Below are 12054 nucleotides of genomic sequence, written 5' to 3'. Positions count from 1 at the left end.
AATAAAATATATAATGACTAAAACATTCAGAAACGACTGTGGTTGCGTTTCCTTTTATTAGTGCATGGGTAAACCAGCTTAGTTGTCGAGCAGACGTAAAACTGTCGTATATTAATTGGTGTAATATATATATATATATATATATATATATATATATATATATAGTAATGATGTAATTTATAAAATATGTATGGCGATTAAGCTACACTGAATATTCGGCGTTTCATCCGTGTAGCTTAATCGCCATATATATTTTATAAATTACTAACTAGAGCACTTTTGAAGTAAATACTTAAAGTTTACGCATAAATCTATACTTTCGTATATTAATTTTGTGTGAGTAAATGAAGTTGTTATATATATATATATATATATATATATATATATAAAAACGAATAGAAAAATACCTACCCTAGGACGGGTAAAATTTATTCCCTTGAACATAACATTATTTGCACCACTTTTATGTCTCCTTATGATTTCAAATCAACATATAATAACATTAACCTTAAGTCAAGAATCCTTGTTCCAATTTTGACTCAGATTCATTACATAATGATTTAAAAACTGTTTAAAATTTAAGGTTTAAGCTTAAAGGATTTTAAGGAGAAATTGAAGTTCAGAGAATCTTGCTTCTAATGACTATGGATCAAATTTAATGTAAATTTGGTATATTTTAATTTTGTACTCCTAAAACCATTTTAAATACTTCTAAAGACTAAAATTTTAAGAATGCCAATTAATTGATGTCAAAAACCTATCGTTAAAATTTCACAAAAAATCGGACATATCTGAATTCTCCCGAAAGATCTTCCCCTTTTTTAGCCCTTATTGCATAATACTAAACTAAATATAGTCCATCTTTGTACACTTAACTCATGGATTTGTTTAGAAATTCATAATGATCGGTTAATTATTTCAGGGTTGAATCGTGAACATTAAAAATATAGAATCCTATGCATAATACTTAATTTTATAGATTTTAGTTCAGGATATTTGATGCTGCACAATAATCTAAGTATAAACAATTCATTTTATACGATTCATTAAACATATGTTAGAATCGTAATCGTATTACGTCATTTCCAGTTCATAGTTTTCCCGACATTTTATTGCATGTGGAGTATTGCTGTCACATCTGATAAAGACGCAGCTCAAAGAAATACCCATTGCTTAGCCAGCGTTCAAAATCGACTCCAAAATCGAATTAAGAATGATTTTTCGTAAAGCCCATGCTTTGCTCGCCTTCTCTCTCTCCATATATATATATATATATATATATATATATATATATATATATATATATATATATATATATATATATATATATATATTGGCATCAAGTCATTATTCAAGAACGTCTGATTGAACACGACTAAGTTTCTTTTTTGCTATTTTTATGGATATCTTTTCCATCCACCGAGCGTTTTTTTTTTTAATTTATTTCAGCTAGCATGTTATATAATAAGATAGAAATCGCTTGAGAAGAATATGGCTGAACAACAACTTTTGGGTGCCATTTTATACAACATGCCAGCTGCAATAAAAAAAAGACCGCTCGGCGAATGGAAAAGATATCCAGAAAAATCGGAAAAAAGAATAACTCTATCTTGTTCAATCAGTATATATATATATATATTTCTGTGGAAATATGTATTTTTCAATTATATTTCACCTTTTATTCATACCGATCCTTAATTTATTAAGCTTACTGTAAAGGGGTAATAAAATAAAAATAAAATAAAATGTAATTGCAACTTCTCTTCCCATTTTCGGATTTGGTAGACATGCCCATGTGCACTTTATTTTCTTTTGGTGGGTTTATAGATGCTATTTCGTCTGAGGAGCTAAGGATAACATAGATTCATTGATTGATATCATAATTAACTGAATGATTTTGTGCTACGAAACAGGTGCTGTCAAGAATTGTGAATGTCAGCCTACTTCAAGAAATAACTTGTAACATGGTCAACGTCATTAAACTCGGGATATAAACTTTTGTCATATATATATATATATATATATATATATATATATATAATGTTATTTTCCTTAAAAGTGCTCGACTGAGCTCCATTGTTCATCCTTGTAATGCTTTCACCGTTAGAACTTGTCTTCTATCACACCAGTAAAATAATTTCCCTTCTACCTCTGTGTGCTTAATGTCACGAAGAATTTCCACTGATGCTTATTCTTTGAAAAGGGGTTCCCATCTATGGAACAAATTACGGCGATGTCCTGGATATGACCTTAAACTATATCCGATGGTGAGGCCCCAGCTTGCGAGCTTTGAGGAGTGTGGAGCCACCTTTTAATTGCTATTGCTCCCAGGTGGAGCCACCCTTTAATTGCTATTGCTCCCAGGTGACTCGGAGTGGTAGTACCTGTTAGGGTCCCAACTATGGGTTAAATAAAAATCGACTTGAAAAAAAAACCCAGATATCTTCTATTAAAAAAACTTTTCTTCAAAATAACTGGATTTGGCATTAAATAACCTGAAAAGGGTTGATATGTCATAAAACAACCAACCAACCAACCAACATTACGGCGAGACTACTTTCTTCCAGACTACAGTTGTCTTCGAACACAATGTCAACAATTCAAATAAGTGATCAGCTTCCATTGACAGCGGCTTTAACTATTATCTTCGAGTGGCATTTGTCCTTGATAAGTGTTAAGAAATAAATGACTGCAGTGAATCTGAGAGTGTTTGCACCTGGCATAGCTGAGTTCATAGTTCGGAACTGTTACTATTTAGCGTGAAAATAAGCATAGTTTAAAAAAATTATTTTACGATTGTTTGCATATTTCTTGAAATTTCTTTCTACAAAGGATTCACCACTTATCAAGGGTCAGAGGCCATTCGAGTATGAGAGTTAATGAGTGTACACTAGTCAATCGGATAATATCGTAATTATCGTTAGTAGTGGAAATTTGGTAAATTGGATCACTAAAAGGGAACGGCTCATCAAGAATTTGTTTACGTTTGACTTGAAGACAACCATATTGTAGTCATTTGGAAAGTATGAAAACGGACGACAGTTCCACATGTGTGTAGCTTTAAGAAAGAAACTTTGTTCATGGTATCTACGTTTAGGTTTTGGCACTGATAAAGAGTGAGGGGGAATTATTGATAGTGGTTTCAGTAGAAGAGTGTTTTTCGTGAAAGTTTGGCAACGAGGGGGCATAGATTGGAGCGCAGACGAGCCCTTGTCATGAAAATAACGATAAAGCGGAGACAGGTCCGCAACGCATCTTCTGTGGGAAAGAAATTACAGTTAAAGAAAAAAGGGCACTGCTACTACGTCTATTTTGAACTCTATCAAGGCAGGATCACTTCTTCTTTCAGCTCTTGTTCAGATGTGGCACAGTATTCCATCCTTGGACGTACTTGGCTCTTATACAGGTAGAGAATTCTGGGTATTTTGTGATTTGGAGAAATGTTATTTACTTACTTCTGTAAATTCTAGACTGACGGGATCTCCAGTGATGCTACCGTCAGGATTTTTGTAGCCGGCATATCGAATAATTTGCGCGTTCCATATCCGGAAATCATGTTTACCGTCAGTTCTTTGGGGAAATATTGTTATTGCTGACCTATGAGAAAGAACATAAAAATAAGACATGTTAAAAAAAATAATAATACGAACACTAAGACACCATGAAAACAAAAATCGGTTATAATGACATTCGGCAAAACTTCATAGAAGAATCTTAAAGAAATTGAACTATTGAATAAACATGCAGAATGCCTTGGAAACCATGTTGAAGGTGCAGCTATTTTATTAAAAATCATTAGAATTAAAAAAAAAATCTTGACTTATTTTTCTTATTAATTTCGGCTAGTAAAATATCCGCCATAGGCCAAGTATTGTTCCGTAATTAGAAATATCCGTATGCCGTGTTTTCATCGAGGCGGTGGACAAGTGTTATTACATGACGTACGTTGAAAAGCATCTCTTTAATTTAGACGTCGGCGCGTGCGTGTGTCAAATGCTCTTGTAAGCATCTTTAATAGACTGAAATTTTGTATGAACAAAGTGTCTTCAAAAGCTTAAGATGCAAATATTGTTAAACATCACACAAATTCTTTTAGAATCACCTAATATCACGTAACAACATCTGACCACAGTTTCGATAACAGCACGAGATAAAAATATTTCAAATTACGTAAAAATAAATGTCCTGATGATGGATATTTTACTCTCCGAAATTAATAAAGAAAAAAAAAGTCACATTTAAAAATAAAATCTAATGAATTGTAATAAAATATGTGCATCTTAAATGTGGTGTCAAAGAAATGTCTCTATATATCTCTATTTATATATAAAGGACACTTTATGTGTGCAAGTTTGTTTCATGTGGACTCCGAAACGGGTGGGAATTTTTTGGAAGCTTCACACAAATGTACTTTACGTGTTTGGAAGTGTACTTATACATGCTTCGTATCGGAATGCCTCTGATGAATATTGATAATCAAAAAAGTCCCATGAAAGAAGAAAGGCACTTATACAACCTAAAATCACGAGTGCATTTGAGAAGTTTTATCACCGCACAAGTAGAATGGTATAAAATCAACAGTAGGTTCTTTGATAATGCAGAGAAGCGTCCGAAATGAATGTTTCTATTTAGAACACAATTAAACCCTGATACTTGATTTTTGCATTTTAAATTTTAATTCAAACAATTATGCATGAGTAATTTTATAAAATTAACAGTAGGTTCTCTACAGTGCAATGTAGACTATGATGTATTATGAATTAAATCACTGCGAGAGACATGTGAAGCTTCTATCCGCAGTGCACCGCGATGGATCTCGGACTAGAGAAGGCAATCAATCGATTTGACTGAAAAATGGTCGAGTTTTCTAATTTTGATAGGAATAAACGTATTACAAATCATTCGTTGCTCCTCATTCAATGCCGGACAACGTCGAGTTTTTCTGATAATTAAGAATAAAAAAAAAACGGTTATTTTTAAATGCGCACATTTCATCCACGTGTTTAGCAGTAAAAATAGTATTTCAAACTCAAACAGGACCAATAAAAAAATCTTTCATTGTCAAGGCAATGCCAAAAATGCATACGAACTTGGCCTACTAAAATAGAAGGCCGTTCTACCAAAGTAACGTGATCTCTGATGTCGCAGAGTACAGTACATCGGTCACCGTTATGTGATAGACGATTCGTTTTTTGCTTCTATTTTCAAGATTTATAAAACTTGTCCAAAAGTGATTGCATTTTATTTTCCACAAGATACAAAATTATTTTACATTCGGACACACGCAATTAAAAGAATGTATTTTTTGCTGTGTGAAGTTTTATTCTTTTTTAAGTGAATTTAATTATTAATTTTAAAATGCATCCATTTAAAAATTTGTTTTAATGAGTTCTTTTTACATTTGTATTATAATACAGCCAATACCGCCAGTTTCCTATGAGGTATCATGACCAGTTTTATAAATCCCTCATCAATTATTTTATTGGAATACTTTAAGATGAGTAATTCGTGCATTTATTGCGGACTGTTATCCCCATCTTCATCGTTGTTGTTTTTTAACCACGTTTCGGCCAACTCATCCTCTGGCCTTCTGCAGATGATTAACCGCGACGGGACAGGAATATTGAGTCACGTAATTACTGCCTTCCATAGTTGTTGTTATCTCAACAAGTTTTTGGCCAACTAATCCTCTGGCTGCCTTTGGTTAGGATTGAAACCGCTATTTTAAGACAATGCTCACTTGATATCGTAGATATTTATCGCTTTTATACACTGCGCCACAGGTCTCGAAGGACGATCAAGGTTTGATTTGTTGGTCTCATAAATATAAGTTTTCGTTCTTATGTGACCGCAAATACATAAATAAATACAGAAATTACTCATCTTCAAGGAGTCTAATAGGAAAGTTATATATAATACCATTCGGTACGGGCCTGAGAATTGAAAAAAAAAATGTCTTAAGATGGCAGTTCTAAAGATGAGTTGGCCGAAACTTGGTGATACAACAACTATAAAATAGTTTGCAAATATAAAAATCCCGCAGCGAATTGAAACAGAAAATGCTTATCCTCGCAATAACCGTCTAATCATAGCCAGTGTATTTTCTGCAAAGTCACAGGTCACGTGACTTTACTGAAACGGCCCTCTATTTACAAAGGCCACAGTACGAACCACTTGATTGGTTGATTGATGTGAAATCATGTTAGATACTCATATCAGTGAAGTATTTCGCTCAGGCCATCGAAAAGTCAGTATTTGAGACCATAATAATCTGCTACATCCTCTATTTTGAAACTGAAAAATATTTTTGCAACGTTGTTATTACTTCAAGTGTAGAGACTCGCAAAGAAAAAAACTTTGACCCGAACTTTTTTTTTTTGTGAAAGAAAAAAAGTTATTTATTTCATCCAGTTACACATGCAATTCGCCGACATGCATTTGCAACAAGAGTTTGCCATTTTTTTTTTTTTAGCTTTTTTCAAATTTCAGGCCTTTAGGTGTTTTAGTTAAAATCCGCTGTTGTGTTGCCATAATTTTCCATAAGACACACATGTTGGCCGGCTCGCTTTTGAAAGGTGGAAGGAGAAAACATCGTTTGTTAAGCGTTTTTTTTTCTTTTTTCTTTTTCCTCCTCCTTTTCCTTCGGTCTTGATGTCTATATATGCGTTTTAGTCTGTGACGTCACGCTCACGTTTAAATGATGACGTAATATTAACTCGGCATGTGAATCGTCAATATGCGTATGTATTTAAATGACGAAACCAGCAACTACGTTACACTGATGTGTTTGGAAATGGTAAAATGCGATGTACCGATTATAGAAGTGAGCCATGGAGAACTGGCGCCTTTTGTCTTTTATTACCAAATTGGCAGGAAACACTAATGGAAAGTTATTTTAGCGCAATTTAAAAATACGTGTAGACATTTTGGTGGAAATAAACGCCATTTTATTACGCTTTAGGACGTGGTTTATTCGAGTCTGAGTGGTAAAAATTAGATCTAGCACTTTTTATTTATTGTTTTGAGTTCTAGAAGACTGCAGCAACGCAATGTACAAGCACCAGTTGAACTAAAATAATGAATCAAAAACAAAACTAATCTATTTTATCTATATAAATAAAATGGTAGATGTATATGTGTGTCTAAATATTTAACAGGAAACTCATAACATAACACTGAAATTAACAGGAAAAAGTAATTATACACCAAGGACGGTTTATAATGAGTACAATCTTTGAGTTGATGAATAACGCATACAGACATATATTGGCCTGTTGAAATGCGAAATGTTCATTTCAACTAGCCGACATGTTTATACGTCTTTCTGCGCATGATCACATAAAATTCATTATTTCGAGTGTGTTAATATTAAGACTTTATGGTCTTTGTCTCGGTGGAGCACACGGCTGGACTGCGAAGTATTTTGGTTTCGATTCTAGCTAACGGCAGTAAGTAATTTTTTTAAAAAAGTTTGCCATTATATTTTTGTATTAATAAATGCGAATATCTGTATGATTTTAAATATGTTTAGACGTATTTTACGGCAAGCGGAATCAAAAGCGCTATCGTATTAATATATAGATTCTTGCATCATATTTTGAAAGAAGGACTAAAAGATAAAAGGTTAAAGTAGAAAAGAGGACTAGTGCTACTGGCGAGACCTCTATCAAATAAAACGCACCCACTGCTCCTACCTCATGGGGGATGTGGAAAAAGAAGCCATTATGGTTTAATGTTTCGTTTAATCAATAAAATAATTCTATATGAGGACGAAATATTCACATATATCAAATACAACCTGCCAACGCCGGTTACTTCAGCTAGTAAAGACATAAAAAGATATACAAATAGGATAATAACAATGTGTGTGTTACAGATAGTACACACATGAAACTCTAGTCCCCTTCAAAGTAATCCTCTCTGGCTGCAATGCACTTATAGCGTCCCAACAATTTTAGGAATACCCCCATGGAAGTCCCCTAGTGTGAGCATTCTAATGACCCTTGTCACAGCTTCTTTCATCTCCTAAATTGTCTCATAACGGCAACCTCTAAGGTTTTCCTTGAGTTTAGGGAATAATAAAAAAAATCACAGGGAGCAAGATCTGGACTATAGAGAGGATGAGGAATTGTCTTGATGCCCATCTTGGTCAAATAGTCTGTGACAAGAATGAGTTGTGGACTGGTGCATGCGCGCAAATCTTCAGCATCTTCAGTTCACGGTGAATAATTGCGTACTGTTCACATAGTGACATAAAACTGCATTTATTTTCTCTATAGACACACGACGGTTCTTATTCATAAAATCCTTTATTTGGTCAATCAACTCTAGTGTTCTGACTTCTTTACACCATCCACACCTCAAAACATCCCTCACAGACTCCCTGCCTTCCTTGAATCTCTTATGCCACTCAAAAACTAATGCTCGATTCATGTAAGATGGTCCAAAATCAGTCTGAAGCTCTCCATACGTTTCTGTGCCATTTTTTCCAAGTTTAAAACAGAATTCTATTGCATGTCATTCTTCTAAAGTGTCCTCACGTCCTGACTACATTTTTGGAATTCACCAGTTGTGATAATCAGGTTTAAGTAGGGTGTATTCCAATTTCTGCTGCAGCTGTTCATTTGCGCTTGAAATCATAAAAATTGGTCAGTTATTTCATAAGACGTATAGTAATAACATACTGATCTTTTTAAGAGTCTACAACAATTTAAAAAGTTTGTAAAAAATTAAGTCTGGAAACTTATTGAAATCACGTCGTAGTTTTGGGCCACTTTTATGCCTTTCCCTGAAAAGATTAAAATCAAGATTATACGTAGATTTTTAGTTTTAATTTTAATCAAACTGCATTACGTCAGTTATATTCGAAAACTGTCTACAATTTTATGCTTAAGCATAAGATTTCTTTAGAAAAAAACTGAAATTCAAGGAATTTTATTAATTAGTGTCTAATAAATATATATAAACTTCGGTGTGCATCTGAAATGTCTAAATTTTCAAATAGGAGAATGCGCCCTTTATTATTCCCCTTAAAATATTTTCAGATACTCCTAGGAAACCGAGGCGAATATTTATTAATTAATGTCTAATATTTTAGCTAAAATTTCACAAACATCAGAATTTTGATGAATGGCTTGCACCCTTTTTTTTTTACTCCACTTGCATAAAGTTAAATCGAAGTAGATATAGCCCACACTATGACATGTTATGCATAGCAGTTGTGTTTAAAAAATTATAATGATCGGTTAATTAGTTTAGCAGTGAATACTGTAGATGCAAATATATGAACATACACGCATATTCAAGTTTTTATGAATAGAGAAATGTAAATTGAAACCCAGACAAGGTTCTATAAACAAACACCCAAGCTCCATTATATTATGACATTTACCTGATGTTTCCTTTGTTCGTCCCATATTTGATATGGTTGCAAATTGCCTCAAACATGCCTCGTGCGGTTTTTATATGGCGCGCATCAAACACCTGTAAAAAAAAGAAACCAATAAATCTGAATTGATATCAGAAATAATAAGTCGTAAGCTAAAGCAGTCTTTAGTCTACAGACATGAAACGTACTGTATAGAGTATTCGAAAATTAGTAATCAGGGATTTGCATTTATATCAGAAATAATTAGTTTAAGCTAAACGTTTTGGTTTCGATTCTCGGTGGTGGCGCACGAATCATATTTTTTTTTCAAACTTTTTAAATCACTAGCATTTCATCCCGGTGTTGCCCGGGTGTTTGGAAGTGTATTTTGAGCAAAAAAAAATAAATAAATAAAAATAAAAAAGCGGTCAATTTTTTTTAAATTTGACCCCTATTATGACCCCCTTAACATTTATTGTTTGGGGCTCAAAGCAAGTTATTAAGTTAGATCCATGTCCAAGGAACCTACATCTAAAATTTCAAGTGTTTAGACCAAAAATTGGCGGAGGAGTTTGGTAGAGTTCTCAAAGGTCAAATCGTTGAACTTTGACCCATTAACAGCCAAATTTCTGGCCACAAATGGATTACAAAGATTTTCCCAAATCGCAGTACCCTGTATATCAAATTTCGAATCTATAGACTGAAAATTGAGAGAGTTATTGCGTTGGAAAATGTACACAGACACACACACATACATACTCACAGACACGTTCACTTAGATATAGATTACTATATATTGGGTCCAATATAACATAATAATAAATTAGAAATCGTTTCTACACCATGTTCATCTACCAGGGGTTTTCGAAAAGTAAAGCCTCCTTTTTATATTACGCTCGAGTGAATCAAAAGTAATTTGTAAACTGCATTGTTATGATGACTCACCGTATGCATTCATGACTTGAAAGTTTCATCAATCCGTTGCAGATATTGACAGTGTGAGACTCTAAAAACGAATTCCTGTCATAGATGTGTGACAGAAGCAGAGATGCGTCATTGAATTCCTCCATGAGGATAAAATTCAGCAGATCAACATTCACTGCCGCCTGTTAAACTTTTTCGAAGACGATACAGCCGATGTCAGCACAGTTAGAAATTTGGGTTCGTCAATTTCAGTGTGGCAACAAAGATGTAAGTGATGAAGCACGCTCCGGATGAACATGCACAGCCACCGCCCTTTGATAGCAAATTTGCATTAGGAATAGTGGAATTGCATTCATCTGCAAAAGTTCTAGCTAATTTGCATATTCTTTTAAACATTCATTTAAATTAATTTCATATTAGTTTTTATCGGTTTTCTTATAGGATGATCATCTTTAGTTAACTATTACGTGTAATTATATCCATGTAGATATTCTACATGGTTTATACTTGCATAATATTTGCGTAAAAAGCTTATAGTACGCATAAACCTCTTTCTATATATATTTATGTATGCGTATATATATTTGTTTAAAAAGATTTATCTACCAAACTCCTCTGTCGGTTTTGGTCTAAAGATATGAAAAGTCTATAGAGTATTTGAATCCATGCGAAACTTTTTTATTTGGGTTTTAGCCGGGGAAAATCGATACAAAAGTGTGAAAATTAAAAAAAAAAAAATGAAATTTGCCAGGTGAAGGTCGAACGACGACATTACGAATATGCATGCGTAATGTATTAGCTATTGATTAATGTTTTAATTTTTAGCATTGCAGCAAACATGTCTTCATAGCTGAGGCATTAACGTCAAAGGAAAAATATCTCGTAAACTAAACGTTTTGGTTTCGATTCTCGGTGGTGGCGCACGACACATTCTTTTAAAAACTTTTAAAATCATTACTAGGGCTATATATATATATATATATATAGTAATTTATAAAAATATATATGGCAATTAAGCTACACAGAATATTCCGCGTTTTATTCTCGTGAGAATTCGTCAGGTTTATGCTGATGAAGCGCGGAATATTCTGTGTAGCTTAATTGCTATATATATATATTGATTAATTACTACCTAGCTCTACCTATGTATTGAGCACTGTTGAAGTAAATACTTAAAGTTTAAGCATAAAATTATACTTTCGTATATTAATTTATATGATTCAACGAAGAAGTCATATATATATATATATATATATATATATATATATATATATATATATATATATAATGCTCTTGGGTTGAGCATTAGCGTATGGAGTGATGCTCTTTGTGTAAACAAATTGAGCTTAGGTACTTTGAACAATGTCAAAACATTGTTAATTTACTGTCCGCGTAGCAGCAGCCTTATAGCGCAACGGTTAGAAGCTCCGACTGTCGTTTCAGTGATCGAGTTTCGATGCTGGCTTGAGGTAGTTGCTTGTCTAGCCGCACTGATGAGCTGTGAAATAGCGAAACAGTACCGTATGTGGATGACTAGATTACTATATATATATATATATATATATATATATATATATATATATGTGTGTGTGTGTGTGTGTGTGTGTGTGTGTGTGTGCACGTTAATATATAGTAATAATAATTAGTAATAGTGATATTGCCAGGTTCCCCAAATTCGTACTAGAATTGTCCGCAAATACCCGGGCTCAGTGGTTAGATACTTGGAAGAATCAACTGAAAATGAGCTTCTCCCGAAGGTTGAA

General features: G+C 33.5%; 1 protein-coding gene across 2 annotated transcripts in view; it reads right to left on the bottom strand.

The window, feature by feature from the left end:
- Window positions 1-12054, bottom strand: part of LOC145261245 (nitric oxide synthase, salivary gland-like) — a 280006-nt gene that overhangs the window by 173612 nt on the left and 94340 nt on the right. For both annotated transcript variants that reach the window (XM_080119629.1, XM_080119630.1), the window contains exons 4-5: window positions 9392-9483; window positions 3456-3597 (exon numbers count right to left, since the gene is read on the bottom strand). In XM_080119629.1, coding sequence (XP_079975755.1) covers window positions 3456-3597; window positions 9392-9483 — 234 coding nt within the window. The remainder of the gene's footprint in view (window positions 1-3455; window positions 3598-9391; window positions 9484-12054) is intronic.

The sequence above is a fragment of the Euprymna scolopes genome, chromosome 37, assembly GCF_053919585.1.
Source record: "Euprymna scolopes isolate OS-2025 chromosome 37, ASM5391958v1, whole genome shotgun sequence".
Classification (NCBI taxonomy): domain Eukaryota; kingdom Metazoa; phylum Mollusca; class Cephalopoda; order Sepiida; family Sepiolidae; genus Euprymna; species Euprymna scolopes.
Note: the sequence above shows the minus strand (reverse complement) of the source record. Positions and strands in the feature narration are given on the sequence as shown.